At 51.6% G+C, this 14,072-nt stretch overlaps 4 protein-coding genes across 4 annotated transcripts; 2 read left to right on the forward strand and 2 right to left on the reverse strand.

Annotated features, from left to right (window-relative positions):
• Nucleotides 1–106: 106 nt before the first annotated feature.
• J4E88_009444 (uncharacterized protein) lies at nt 107–2,275 on the forward strand (the record flags this gene model as incomplete). The annotated part of the gene is made up of 1 exon (XM_049403045.1): nt 107–2,275. The coding sequence occupies one exon, from the start codon at nt 107–109 to the stop codon at nt 2,273–2,275; it is 2,169 nt and encodes a 722-aa protein (XP_049251173.1).
• A 4,726-nt stretch (nt 2,276–7,001) lies between these two features.
• J4E88_009445 (uncharacterized protein) lies at nt 7,002–7,999 on the forward strand (the record flags this gene model as incomplete). The annotated part of the gene is made up of 2 exons (XM_049403046.1): nt 7,002–7,336; nt 7,750–7,999. The coding sequence occupies 2 exons, from the start codon at nt 7,002–7,004 to the stop codon at nt 7,997–7,999; spliced, it is 585 nt and encodes a 194-aa protein (XP_049251174.1).
• A 208-nt stretch (nt 8,000–8,207) lies between these two features.
• Nucleotides 8,208–8,965, reverse strand: J4E88_009446 (uncharacterized protein; the record flags this gene model as incomplete). Its single annotated transcript, XM_049403047.1, has 2 exons — nt 8,208–8,221; nt 8,530–8,965. 2 exons carry the CDS (start codon nt 8,963–8,965, stop codon nt 8,208–8,210), a joined length of 450 nt encoding a protein of 149 aa, XP_049251175.1.
• A 174-nt stretch (nt 8,966–9,139) lies between these two features.
• J4E88_009447 (uncharacterized protein) lies at nt 9,140–13,775 on the reverse strand (the record flags this gene model as incomplete). The annotated part of the gene is made up of 3 exons (XM_049403048.1): nt 9,140–12,421; nt 12,474–13,552; nt 13,610–13,775. 3 exons carry the CDS (start codon nt 13,773–13,775, stop codon nt 9,140–9,142), a joined length of 4,527 nt encoding a protein of 1,508 aa, XP_049251176.1.
• Nucleotides 13,776–14,072: the final 297 nt, after the last annotated feature.

Genomic DNA, 14,072 nt, shown 5'->3' on the forward strand with positions numbered 1-14,072 from the left:
GCTTGTACATCGCAAGCACCCGGATCGCCGTCGATCCTCAACTTCCTCAAACACCTCGACTACCAACCGCCGCCTCAGCTCCCACTCCATCTACGCCCGATCTGTAATGAGCAAACTCACCATCCCTCTCGACAACGCAAAGCAGCCCAACACAAACACCGACAACGACCTCACTCCGCGCGCCTCATCCGCTGAGCCCAGATTCCCTGCGGTTGCGCCTGCAAAGAACGTGCAAGCTCTCAAGGAGCGCGCACTTCAGAATGGCGAACTAAAGGCTGTACCGAACCCAGTCCAACAACAACACCACAATGGCACGCTGGTCACAAAGGATGGCGTGGGCGCTGCCTTGAGTGACACCCCACTGCCATCTGTTCCGGGAAGCCCGCGGGAGTATGGAGACGCGCCGCCGCAGAGCTCATCCTACTTCACTGACCGTAACAGCGCCATCACCCGCAACAGCTCCGCCGTGTCAACCCCGCGATTACGGCCTACTACGCTCGATATCCCCGGCCTGACCAAGTCCAAGGTCTCCCCCGACGGCAAGATCGCACAGCGAGATGTCGGCTCCAAGCTCGTCATCGTCATGGTCGGACTGCCCGCGCGCGGCAAGTCATACATCACAAAGAAAATGGCACGCTACTTGAACTGGCTGCAGCACGATACCAAGATTTTCAATGTGGGAGAGAAGCGGAGAGTAGCTGCGAGCCACAGTGGGTTTCGGCTGTCGCAAGCGAACCTCGAGCGGGTCTCTTCGTCCGTCAAGCAGGCCATTGAGGAGCATCAGGACACACTGCCGCAAATCGCTGCGAAAATTCTTATCAATGGCGACCCCGCGCACGATGGGCCCGTAGACCCACAGAACCTGCCGGACCCACGCCGGGGGAGCACGGCCATTGCGGAGGATGACGAAGAGGGTCCGTCACTACCACCACCACGCGTCGAAGTCACATCGCCAGGCCCAAAGGCGCCGTCACCGAACAATGAGGCCGTGGAGGAGGAGAACGAGTCCATGGACCAGTCGGCGGACTTTTTCGACCCACAAAACCAACGGGCAGCGGCACTGCGAGAGCAATGCGCCATGGAGACTCTGGACGACCTGCTCGACTACATCCTGAAAGGCAGTGGCTCTGTCGGCATTTTCGATGCAACCAACAGCACACTCGCGCGGCGCCAGCAGATCATGGAGCGGATACGGAACCGTGCCGGGCCAGAACTCAACGTTCTGTTCGTCGAGAGCGTATGCCGAGACCAGAATCTGCTCGAATCCAACATGCGCCTCAAGCTGTCGGGCCCAGATTACAAGGACAAGGACAAGGTCGCGGCACTGGCCGACTTCAAGAAACGCGTGGCCATTTACGAGAAGAACTACGTTCCGATCGGCGACTACGAGGAAGACAACAACATGCCGTACGTCAAGATGGTGGATGTTGGCCGGAAGATGATCTCGCATCAGATCAAGGGCTTCCTCGCTGGCCAAGCCGTCTACTACCTCCTCAACTTCAACCTCGCACCGCGCATGATCTGGATAACAAGACACGGCGAGTCAGCGGACAACGTGGCTGGAAAGATTGGCGGCGACTCCGACCTTAGCGAGAACGGACAAAAGTACGCAAAGGCGATGACACGCTTTATTGCGGCCCAGCGCAAGGACTGGGCAGTCCGGCAGGCAGACAAGATGGCCAATACTCACTTCCCACCAGTAGCAGGCGACCACACCCCTCCGAACCCGTACTACAGCCACGAGCTCGAACAACGCAACTTCTGTGTCTGGACATCCATGCTCAAGCGCGGCATCCAAACAGGGCAATACTTTTGCGACGAAGACTTCGAGGTCAAGCAAATGCGGATGCTGGACGAGTTGAACGCAGGTCTCATGGAGGGTCTGACCTACGAAGAGATCCGCACAAAGTACGCAGACGAGTACCTCCAACGGCGACGCGACAAGCTCGCCTACCGATACCCCGGCCCGGGCGGCGAAGGCTACCTCGACGTCATCAACCGCATCCGCCCCGTCATCGTAGAGCTCGAGCGCATGACAGACCACTGCCTGCTCATCACACACCGAAGCGTAGCCCGCGTGCTACTGGCATACTTCCAGGGCCTCAAGCGCGAGGACGTGGCCGATCTGGACTGCCCACTGGGAATGCTGTACCAGCTCGAACCCAAGCCCTACGGCGTCGAGTTCAAGGCCTGGCGATACAACTCCGAAACGGATGACTTTGACCATCTGCCGGATTACAAGCTCAGACGTGCGCCTACGCTGGCAAACAACTAGGAGCGATTGTCGTTTGATTGGGATTAGAAGAAGGTTTTGCGATATGTGTATATTACTATGGATGGTTGGTTCTTCCCTACAACAAGGTTTTAGAGATGAGTAAGATGGTGGGTTGCCATTACTTTTCGGCGGTTCTTGGTCTCTCCCTAATGCTTGCCCTATGGTAACGGCTCTTTTGACGCTTGGTTGCGATGCTTTCATGAAGTATACATGATGGTTATGGGCATTTACAGGAGTCTCTTTCTTCTTTCTTTACATCATTCTTTGCGTAGACGGTGGTATGGGTATATGATAGATTGATGATCGGATGGATTATGCAATGATGATTAGACTTTGGTGTCTTCACTTCACTTAAATTCTGGAGCTATGTGATGCATGTGATGGTGAATTTTCGCGCTAGGGGATGTATAAAACCTCTCTTCGTCACACCTTTCTCACTTCTTCATGCCACATCTTTCTAGGTCATTATCCAAAATCGTCGTACGCTCAGATGATGTTTGCCCTGGCGGCCTGATCCAAAAGATAGAGAAACGGAACTCATGTGCGCGTCGTCCGCCTGTCTTTCCAACAATCTTTCCAAAATTCCTAGCGAACTATTTGATGAGAATACTCTCCGCTGAGTGTCTTTACAAAACGTACAAGACAATATTGATGGCGCTGGCGACTGTGCTGTCCGAAAATCGACCTACAAAATGAATCATGATTCCTCTGGCCCGACTGCCAGAGGTGTATAAAATACCTCTTCTGGTTTCTCTGCTTCCGGCCAACTATCACGAATCTTCTCCGGTCTTTTCCAAAAACCACCGATAGAGCGTGCGATGTGTGCGCCGGTCTTCTTCTCTCAAAAGCCCGACGCTCATGGGCATGTGCGCTCTCTGCCTCGGCTTCTCTCGAAAAGAAATGCACGTCACAATCAACGTATGTGCGTTCTCCGCCTCGGCTTCTTCCAAACACTTGGGAAACACAGTTCATGTGGAAGACGAGTGTTGAGGAAAACAAAATTCAGATGCGTTCGTGTGATGAGCCGCGAGACTTGTTCCGCTGGCGAAATACCTACTCAACGCCCTAGAGAAAGACATCATGCTCGGGACCGGACATGAGAGATGTATAAATACCTCCTCTTGATCTTCTGGCTTCTTGTCTTCTACAACTACCACCTTCCTCCTTCTTATACCAAAGAATGAACCTGAAGAGTTCATGTTGGCTTCTGCTCCTCTTTTCCAAAACGACGGATCACCAACTGACATGTCTGGTTGCGCTGCTCTCTTCTCCATTACCAAAATCAAAACTCGATCGCATCCCATTCATGGAGACTGTGATCCTCATCCAAATGGTCTGTAAAAGGTGCCATGGAGAGCACTGCTTTCTGCGCTGCTCATACAAAATATTCACAAAACAAATCTCATGGAGAAGTGGAGATGCTGGCGGTGGCGTATAAAATTGTCCTCTGCGTCTTCCTTTCATTTCTTTATTACCACGCTTCCTGTGTGTCTTTACCAGAATGCTGCCAGCACCACGGCATGGAAGTAGAAGACTGGAAGCTTCGCATTCAAAAACGCTTCCCTCGATTCCCATCTTATGTCGGCTTCTCGACAACCTCTTCGCATTCTACCAAAAGAACTAAACCGATTTCTGTCATGTTCATTCTCGCTCTTCTTCCTCGTTCACCCAAAAGCTAAATATCCGGTTTCGATGACTGAGTGTGCTGTCTTCGTCCTACTTCCACGCTCTCTTCACAAAAAACGTCTGTGATAAAACCACATGAGGGGTTTTGTGCGGCACAAAAAATGGGTCCGGGTAGACGCCATGGAGTGAGCTGTACTGAGTAGCGAACTTTCTGAGAAAAGGGTACATGACTGGAGAAGACGAGACGGAGATGAGATATAAAAGTACCTCTTCTTCCCCTCTTCTTCTTGCTTCCTACACACCACTCCTTTCGGGGATTTACCAAAAAGTTCTCGAATCAACTCTGATGGCTGTTCTGAGTTTCTCTCTTTAAAAACAACTGGTTATAAGGAATGTCTGCGGCTCGCAGTCTGTCGCTGTTACTCTAGCATCCAAAAGGCTTGACATACTCAACATGCTCTGGAGATCAGATCTGGCGCTGATCCATAGAGTCTCCTCAAAATACCGTGTCTATCAAAATCTCCAAGGCCAACATCCTATGATCGAGAGCAGAGAGTCTGGAAACACGCCATTGCAGCTATAAAACATACCCGATTCCGCAGTTCTGGCCTTCTTCACTGCTTCCTCATTTCCTGTGGTTTACCCCAAAAGCTCGAGAATTTGCCACATGGCTCTTCTCCTGTCCAATATTCCCCGGTGCTGCACATCATGTCCTGTCCTTCCTTTCCGCCTTTCCAAAACATACTGTTCGAGGAAGCATGTCGGAGTGTTCATGGGAGGAACCAAACAGCTCAATCAATTGGCTCATGAGAAGCACCTCTCGAGAAATAATCACACCAGCGTCAACTCCATGTCGTCGGGACTACAGAGAGTGATATAAAGTCCTCTCTCGCCGGCTTGAGGACTTGCTTTCTAGACTACACTCGTTCCTCGGTCTGCGAAATGTAAAGTCAAAATTTTACATGTGCTCTGCTCTTCTTCTCAAAGCTAGTAAAAGACGACTCATGTCTTCTCGGCCTTCTTCTCGACCTACTATACCAAAATTTGCTCTCTGGCAGCTAAATCTCACTTAAAACACACTGGAATACACTGTATGTGAAGCTTGCTTCTCAAAACAATCTCAAAAATTGGCTATGATTTCGCGGGCCCAGATCTGCCGAATCTATACTTCAGAAGCTCGGTACAAAAGACCCACTGCTGTTGTGCCTTCCTGGCTTTCTTTACCTGCCACTTCTTGTGTTTTTCACCAAAACCACGAGAATTGGCACGCATGGACGTTTGTGCGCTTCTCAAATTACACGTCGCCCCATTCATGTCCTCTCTTCTTCTCTTGTCGCCAAAAGCATCGAGGCCGGGTTTATAGAGAACCAGGACCCGTTCCGAAAGACGACTGTGGGGTATATACATGAGCAGCGTGCCTCTGAAGATCCAAGATGCGTACAACATGACTTCAGCGGTACGGTGGATCGCATATAAAATACTCTGCTCGTCCTCTGCTTCTTTTCTTCTACACTAAATTTCTTCCCATTCTCCTCCAAAATCGCACTTTTGTCCATGCCATGACTCGGCTCGCCTGTGGGCGACGCTTATGTTTTCTTCCGACTTGTCGATCTGACTTCAAGAATTACATTCTACTCACATATCAAAATTCCAGGTTATCACGTGCCATGACGACTTCTGGTCTTGTGCAACAAACTATGCCAAGACGCCGGCTATGATCGGCGCGTTGCGATCTTACAAAAGTCTCATGATGCGATTCCGAAATGTTCCAGCGATTACAACTATGACTAGCGCGAGCGCTGCGTGTATAAAAGCTCCTCCCTCGCTGATAGATTTCTCCATTCTATATTCCACGCTCTTGTTGGCTTTTCCAAAATCGGGGTCTCCCAGTTGATATGGCCTCTCTGGCTCTTTCCCAAAAGTTTATCGGTTCACTGCCATGAGTGCTTTGGCTGCTCGTCCTCTCTTCTTCTAAAAACACAAACTTTGCTCGCATGAGCGAGAAAGTCATCCCCCACCGATACATCTATCGATAACGAATACCCAAAAACAAAAACTCAAGACGACATGACTTGCGGTTGGCGTCGACAACAAACGACGCACATCGAGCAACCATGGTTCTCTGCTTCCTTCACGGAATTCGCTCTTAAGTATCTAGTTACTCAAACAATACGACATAGCTCTCATGACTAGTGCAACACTGTTACCTCAAAATACCACACAAGGACCGTATGCGCGCTCCTGCTGCGTCCTCAAAACTCGGAACGGAAGTCCTATGAGCTTGGGCGCCGAAAACTGTGGTAGCGACGCCATATGCCTCCAAAAAAACATGGAGCCTTTCGATGTCGCGGCCAGACGTTTCGAGAGACAGCTGCGTTTTGTTGATGTGGTAGAGTTCGCTTGCTGGAGACATAAAAGGCCCGTCAGCCTGTCCTCTCCTTCCTGTCATCTCTCACCACTATATTAGGCTCACCGAAAAGCCTCATACGTGCACTCTTGGGCGGCTGAGTCGTTCATTCAAAACGGTGATGCGCTTTATGTGTTGCTGTTGCTCGCGCCTTCCCGGTTGACGGAGCCAGAAGGGTTGAGGCGAGCGCTGTGAACAACGAACCTTGTCGAGTGTGGCTTTTCAGAAAAGACGTCGCAACGGTGGATGTTCGAGAGATAACCTGGCTTACCGTGAGGGTTCCATCGAGTGGCCTGCCGGCTTTTGCGTGGCTGAGAATCTGCTGATCTACTGGGAAGTGCGGACTTGGTCCAGAAAACTATCAAGCTGTCAGATATAGTACTGATGCTGCAGCACTGACATGTGACTATTGACAAACATGCGCTGCAAGGCTGAAGCGTGCATGCGAGACAAGGTAGCCTCGGTGGACGCCACGACGTAGCTGCCGCTTACTCCAGCGGAGGGGCAGCTGAAGATTCTTGCGACGCCTGCCCTGGCGATAACGTGTACCTTTGTTTTCTTCTCATTGTCGTAAACAAAAGGTCAACCGAGCGCCGCCGCTTCTCCACTCTCCACACTCTTTCTATCTCTCTCAAACTACGGCCTGAATCGGTCTACGCGCCCGCGGGCACGCTTGTCATCGCGCCATTCCCAATGGAGGATAGCCCACTTTCCATCACCGCCAACATCGCCGGCCTCCTCACCTTTGTCGTGGCTATCTTGGCATCCATCTATGTCCGTGTCCTGTCTTTGCGCAATGGCAAGGTTGAACTAGAAACCATCCGAAAATCCGTCGAAAAAAATGTCAACGATCTCCTGGAGATGGTCCAGGAAACCACACCAATCCCGACGCCACCATTTCCACCAAGCCCCACCTTCTCGGGATGGGACAGGCGCAACTCTCAGGACGAAGAAACCGATGCTGTCCGGCTTAAGAAGCTGAGCGTGTCTTTGAGTACTACGGAGATAATTATCTACATTTACTGTTGGTACGCTATGGACATGGATAAAGCTGTTAAGAAAGCTACTATCCTGCGGCCTGTGTTATCCTCCTTACGCGATGCTGAAGGCCGAGGTGGAGCGTATCCAGGGGCACTCTTGGAGATTCTGCAAATGCAGGTTCGGATTCTTTCCATAGAAAATATCTTTCAGCCCTTTTGGAACATTCTTCCCAGCCACTGGGAATATCCGAAAAAACTCTTAAACGCGTCGCAAAGAATATTGACAGTTGGTTCATCTCCAACCTTAATACGCTGGTATCGAGTCCGAGAGATGGTTTTGGAAAAGGTGCGTCACACGGAGATGTTGCGATCACAGATACTCTCTCTTCAGGTCTCGATGGCGAACTCGTGAGTATAGCCATGCGCCCTGCCTATATGTTTCCTCGCTAACTGGTGCGTAGTTCAGCTGATAGGAGTGAAGAGGCGCTACAGCGGCTTATAGAGCAACAAGCAGAAGTCAAGGCAAGATTGGAAGAGCTCACCCGCCTGGTGGTTACAGCAAGTCAAGCGCCCGTGCGACTGGAGAACATGAGCGTTAGTGGTATCCCGGCAGAGACGCATGTAACAGTATCGCCTGGTCAACAAGAAGACGTTGAGCGGCATGTAGGCGACGAGGGTTCGCAACTTGAGACAACTGATTGTTGCGAATAGCGATAGCTCGCGCAATATCATTCTCCCTAAAGAATCATGCAACGCAGGTCATTGAGATAATAAGTACGCCCTTCATCACCTGTGAGCTCAGGCAAATCGCCCGTCCACCGACCGTTCAATCAACAGAATACCCTTACCTAGCGCATAATCGCGAAGACCCCGCACAAACTCCAAAAATCGATCAGTGACAAGATACCTACTCTCATCCTCACCCACCGTAATCTGGGTAAGATGAGCGTCAAGTACCTCTTTAGTACATCTATCCGTGATGTCAAAAGCTTCTTTGATATCGCTTTCCTCCTGCCCCCGAATCCGATGACCTCTAATCACGATCCGAAAATCCATTACCATACTTTCTGTGTCTAGATACCGCAGCATGTTAAACACAGTCGCAAATACCAACAATCGCGATACCACGGGGAAAGATCGATCGTCTCCTCGACGGGGATTGTCCCAGATTGATAGACCGTATGGTCCATTCAAGCTCAAATCGACGCCAGCTCTTCGCAGGAGCTCCACGTTTCCTATACTTGGACGATAGTATTCGCTATCTGGATCTTCGGGTCGGTCTTCTAATGTGATTGTACGCAGATTCGGCAGCTTCTGGCCGATGATGTTTTGCAGCCAGATGCGCAAGTCGACGGCCTTGCCCTCATTGGCTATCATAGCACGCAGCGCACGGGGATATGACGTTGGTGCATGTTCGTATTGTTCAAGGGTTTCGGTGCCGATGATCATGTGCTTGATCTCGTTGGCGATGTCGGGGGATGACGTAGCATCACTCAGTGCTTGTATGCTGATGCGAATTAGAGATACCTTCACGGTTTGGAAGCGAAGACAGAAGCTGCGCCATGTCTTTGTGTGAAGTTCTTTGTTGACGAGGCGGAGAAGGCCTATGACTCCTGCCCTCAGAAACGAACCGATGAGTGTGATCAATTCGGTAGGGAGACTTAGTAAATTGGGCATACTGGGGCGGTTTGGCTCATGTCAGAAGCGCTCGGAGTGTCAACCCATATACATTGTTCAGCGTTTGCTGCTCGTCATCCCCTGATCAAGGAACTGTCGTCGATTGGAGAATTATACGTGAAACAAAGCATCATAAGATCTATCTCATCCATCTAGTCTAACCTCCTCCCCACCTCATCTCTTCGCAACAATAGTACACGGCTCCGTCATGTTCCAAGTTCGCAACTTCGGCTCGCCCAGAACATTGCCACCCTGAAGCAGCATTTGATCGTCGTTCTTCTTATCGTCTTCGTCTCCACCACTCATCTTGATGAACTCCGCTTCGTCGACCGTTGCGCCGACTTCGTATGTACCACCGCATAACGCAACGATACCAAGCTCAGACTCCACCGTCTCTCCAGGCTGTATGACCGGCAACTTGCGCTGCAGCACACCTGTCCACGAGAAGCGTTTGTCTAGATCCAGGGCAACGTTGTGAGGGAGACCAGCGACGTGAGGCTGTAGTCTGAGTATAGGCGAGATGGGGCGTGGACTTCGGTTACGGACGAACGTCTTCATGGTGAGGAACTCGTCTATCTGTACCTCGAACTTTGCGCGACCGACTTGTCGCACAACTTCTTCGTCGCCCGCTGCAGGATAGTCGCAGGCGATGGTTGTTTCGATGGCGAGATCGTCAAGCCTGATAGCTTCGACCATGCGTGGCGTGAAGCGGATGCTGCGCAATTCCAGCTCGCCGTGACGTCCATTACCATCCTCCGTCCAGGTTCCGCGCACGATCTTGAGTAGCTCTTCGCGATACCAGAAAGCTTCTCTGCTCGCTCGCTCGGTTTCGGGAGAGATCTTGCTCGTGCTAACGACGAACTGGCGTTGGTTGGCCGGGTTGAGCGATGGTACGGCCGCATGTGGGGCTTTCAAGTAGACCTTTGGGAGGATCATGACGACTCTGCTGACATGCCCCGGTTGTATGACTTCGTTCACACTATGCGCTTCGTCCCAGGAGTCGTTGGTGTAATTGCCATCAACCATGGGCTTTCGGGCTTGGAGCAATATCGAGAGCGGATTTGGCCAGGAGTTCCTGAGGTCTAGGAGGAGCATGCAGTACTCTTCATCGCTATCATCACTCCGCTTTTGACTGATGAAAGAACGAAGATGACCGTCGGCTTTTCCAGACGACCGTGATTGCGAGGCTTCGTCGTCTGATTGAGTGCGCGAGCTTGACGATGCATCGCTAGACCAGGCAATGTCGCCGGATAAGGGTACTATGTCTGGACGTTGGAGCTGCACACTTGCATTTACAGTGATTGAGATGGGCGCAGAGACCTGACGGGTGAAGAAGTGCTCCTCTACTTCGGATCTTCGCTTTCCAAGGTTGGCATAGTCAATTTGTATAGTCGCATCCGTCAGTCTTGTGCGACCGATAACCTCGATGGTGAACTGCGCTTCAGCGCCAGGCTTGATGCTCGGTGATTCCTCGGCCTCATCCTTGCACCAGCGCAAGGACGGATGATGGGCGAGCTGGACTTCCAACTCATGCAATTCGGCTGCGGGCAAGTCTTTGTTGGAAGTCGCCGCTTGTATCGCAGTGGTCGCCGTATCCTGGAAGGAGATGTGGACGAAGTCGACAGTTGTTTCAGTCGAAGTATTCTTCACTGTAACAGTAAATCGTTTCCTTTCGCCTTCAAGCACCATGACGGCTGACTGCGGTAATGAAACATTGGTGATTATAATGACGGGCTGGTCTGGGATTACCGAGAACATCAAAGACTCTGGCTTCGGCTGAGAGGTTGCTCTACTGTCGATGGATGGTGCGATTGCCGAGGAGGGCCGGGATGTCGGTGCCCCTAAACATGCCTTGAGGCCCATGCGCTTCATCTTAGCTTCTCTCTTCGGCTTCCATGGCTCTGGGAATATGGGGAACAGCCGCTCTCTGCAGCCGATAAGCTTGACGTAGCATCCAATGATCTTCAACGACCCTGAAGTTCGCGCAGTTCCTGTGATCTGGAACTTCTGAGTCCTGTAAGGGCCCAGTAGGAAGTGTTCCTCCAGCGCGACAAACTCAACACCTTCAGCAGCTATCTTCAACGACTCTACGCCAAGCTCAAACTCATATGGATTCTGCATGGCTATGACGAAGCGATAGTGCTCATTCGCAACCAGAACTGTATTTGCAGCATTCGTTTGCGGCTTCTTCAGCCAGGCATTGTGAAGAAAAGGGCCGTCTTTTCCTTGGCTGTCCGACTTCAACTCGATCCCCTGTCTTTGAGTCAATCGGAGAGGTTCCATTTCCTCGAGGATGAACAACCCGCGCACGAGGAAGTCATCCCAGTATTCTGTTTCTACATGTTGTAGTCCAAGCTTCTTAGCGGCAGTGACGGTTCTTGAAATGTTGGAGTAGAGTCGGATCTGCTCATCTCGGGGAAGAGAGACGAACACGTCGGTGCTATTAGGTCTCGGTGCTGTTCCGGGACCCGCCACCCGAAGCAAGAGCGCAGTGAAATGGAGGACGCCATTAAAGTCTGGTAATGCTTCGCAGAAACTCAGACACGTTCGTAATATCTCTAGCTTGAGACTCAAACTTCCGAAAGAGCGCAAAGACGATATCGCCAGTATGGTGTCGACGACGCGTTGACTAGCAATACTGTCCGATGCACTTTCCGCGTTCTCATCTCTCTGACTGGACATCCCGATATTGGGCATGTTTCCTTTCGAATTCGGTATTCCGTATATCCGGCCTAGCAAGCCTAGGAATTCCTCAATCCCATTCTCGACTTCGCCTTCGCCTAGATTGAGAGCACCACTCCCGGAGCTACCGCCGCTTGCGATATTGAGAGCTGCAAGGCCAGCAGCTGGATGTACTCCCATCTCTGCTGCACCAACCTTGCGGGCCTGTATCAAGCCAGGAACCAAAGATGTGATGAACTCCTTCATGACGATGGCTTTCTTGCGTTGTAGCCCTAAGGATGATAAGATCGAGGCAACGCCAGCAAGCACTACGACGCGGTCTGTGGGGTTCATGCCCGAGCTCTCCGCTGGTCCAGGTAATGCACGAAATAGCATAGACGCTATATCATTACGCGTAGGGTGTACACTAAGCCTCGGAACCGAAAGGCGTGGCTTTTGCTTGTATGGCGTATTCTGCACAAGCTGGCATAATGCATCATCATCTAGAAAGCCTCCGGATAAGTTGATGGCGGCCAGCAACTTGGAAAAGCGTATTACACATTCTGAAAACGCGAGCGGCGGCAAAGATTCGCCAGCGAAATTGGCCGCACGGGTGTATAGGTTCAGTATCATGTTGACCATATCTGGAAGCATGGAGTTCAGAGCGTCCAGTGAGTTGTCATGTTTGTGGGGTTTGGCGGGAGTCGACACGTCCGAGACACTGCTTGACGGTGTGTGAGTAGGTGACTTGTTACCTCCAGACTTATCGGATGTCGGATAGCAGATTGGGGGTATCTTGATGGTCAGTAAGATGATCAGACTGACGTCATATAAGAGTTGGACTAACCTGGAAGTCCATGCCTGACCATGCAAAGAGAAGCATACAGACCATAATATGTTCGAGAGCTTTAGCATGCCACAGATGGTCACTTAGAGCACGTGCTCTTGTCGCGGCTTCTGTAAGCTCTCGTACAGCCTCGACCCACTGGCCTGCGCACATGTACAAGGTACCGATCACGATCCCGATACGACCGCGTCCCTTGTTTCGAGCTCTTTCACCGACCCCGCCGGAACCAAAACCTGTAATCGACACGCGGTCCGCTGCGTTCTTGGTTGCGGAGCTGGGCCTGGCAGGATTGCTGTTTGTTTGGTGAAGCGTATTGGCAGCATTGATACCAGAAATTTCGTCGAAGGTTGTCGGGGGTGTGCGTGTACCTTGTGCGCTCAATGAAGCGGTCCTAGGGTCTTCGGTAGACAGGGGTCCTCCGGAACTTGATGGCAAGACAGGCATTGACGCGCGGTGACCGTCCTTCAGCGCATTTCCTACGGGTGACTCCGGTCTACTCCCACTTGGTGTTTGCGAGTTGCGACGCGAGAATTGCGAAGTAGAGTCAGATGCGGCCCAGCTTGGCGTGAGCTCCGCTGTGCCATTTTGAGAAGCGGGCGAAACTAAAGTAGGAAGTGCCTGTATGGACTTCGCCAGAGTGGTCATCTCTGCTAGCAAGGTTGCAGTCAGATCGCACATGAAAGTCTTCATCGTCGTGGTCTTTAGCTGTGATCTTGGTGGGATCAAGAGTGTCTCTTGTGGTAGGCGCGGATGTCGTGATGGAGTTGCTGAATCAAACAGCATGATGCTGTGGAGATACGCCCGAGGAAACTGTTCTCTGAGATCGTCGATACCGAACTGAATAGCATTGGCTTCATCATCGCCGGCTGAGGGTTCTTCAAATGTCGTGCTTGGGGTTCCGTCAGTCCCACGTGATGGCTGCAGCCAGGCATATTCGGACGCGTCTCCAATGCCGATGACCAGTAGAGGCTCTCTGAACTGTTCGAAAGGTGACAGTGATAGATGAGATGCCGATGGCAAAGAAGTCGATAAGTCATAAAGTAAAGTTCCGTCAGGCCATGCTAAAGGAGAGAACATATCTATCATTGCCAAGATCAGCAAACATCAGAGCTGATTTGGCACATGAGGGCTCATACTCCGGTCAGGTCGCGGATCAGGGCTGATATCGCCCAGTCGAACCAGCGACTCTTGCTGCAAGAGGTCGACAAAGGCTATGAAGCGCGAACGCTTGATGCGACCCACGGGGAGAAGCAAGGCCCTAATGCGCGCAGGCGCGATCGGGGACAGAGGGTCGACTGCCATCGCAACATCTGGAAGCTGAAGACCTAGTGGCCAAAAACAATATGCTCGATCAAGAAGATGACGCTGTGCTGGCGGGTGCTTGCATGATGCGTCGAATGTTCGGACGGTGAAACGGTTGGCGATCCTCAAAGCTTCGGCCTCGTGGCGGTGGCCCGAACAAAGAAGACTAAGCCGCTTTCGGTCTTGGCCCCTGCGTCAGCGCCTGCAACAACAAGTGCCACACGAAACACGACATCTCACCCACACCCCTTCGCCTCCCACCAGGCTGCACTGTCCTCTTTGATATGTTTCCTACGT

The sequence above is a fragment of the Alternaria novae-zelandiae genome (genome assembly GCF_023758075.1).
Source record: "Alternaria novae-zelandiae strain BMP 2774 chromosome Unknown scaffold_24, whole genome shotgun sequence".
Classification (NCBI taxonomy): Eukaryota; Fungi; Ascomycota; class Dothideomycetes; order Pleosporales; family Pleosporaceae; genus Alternaria; species Alternaria novae-zelandiae.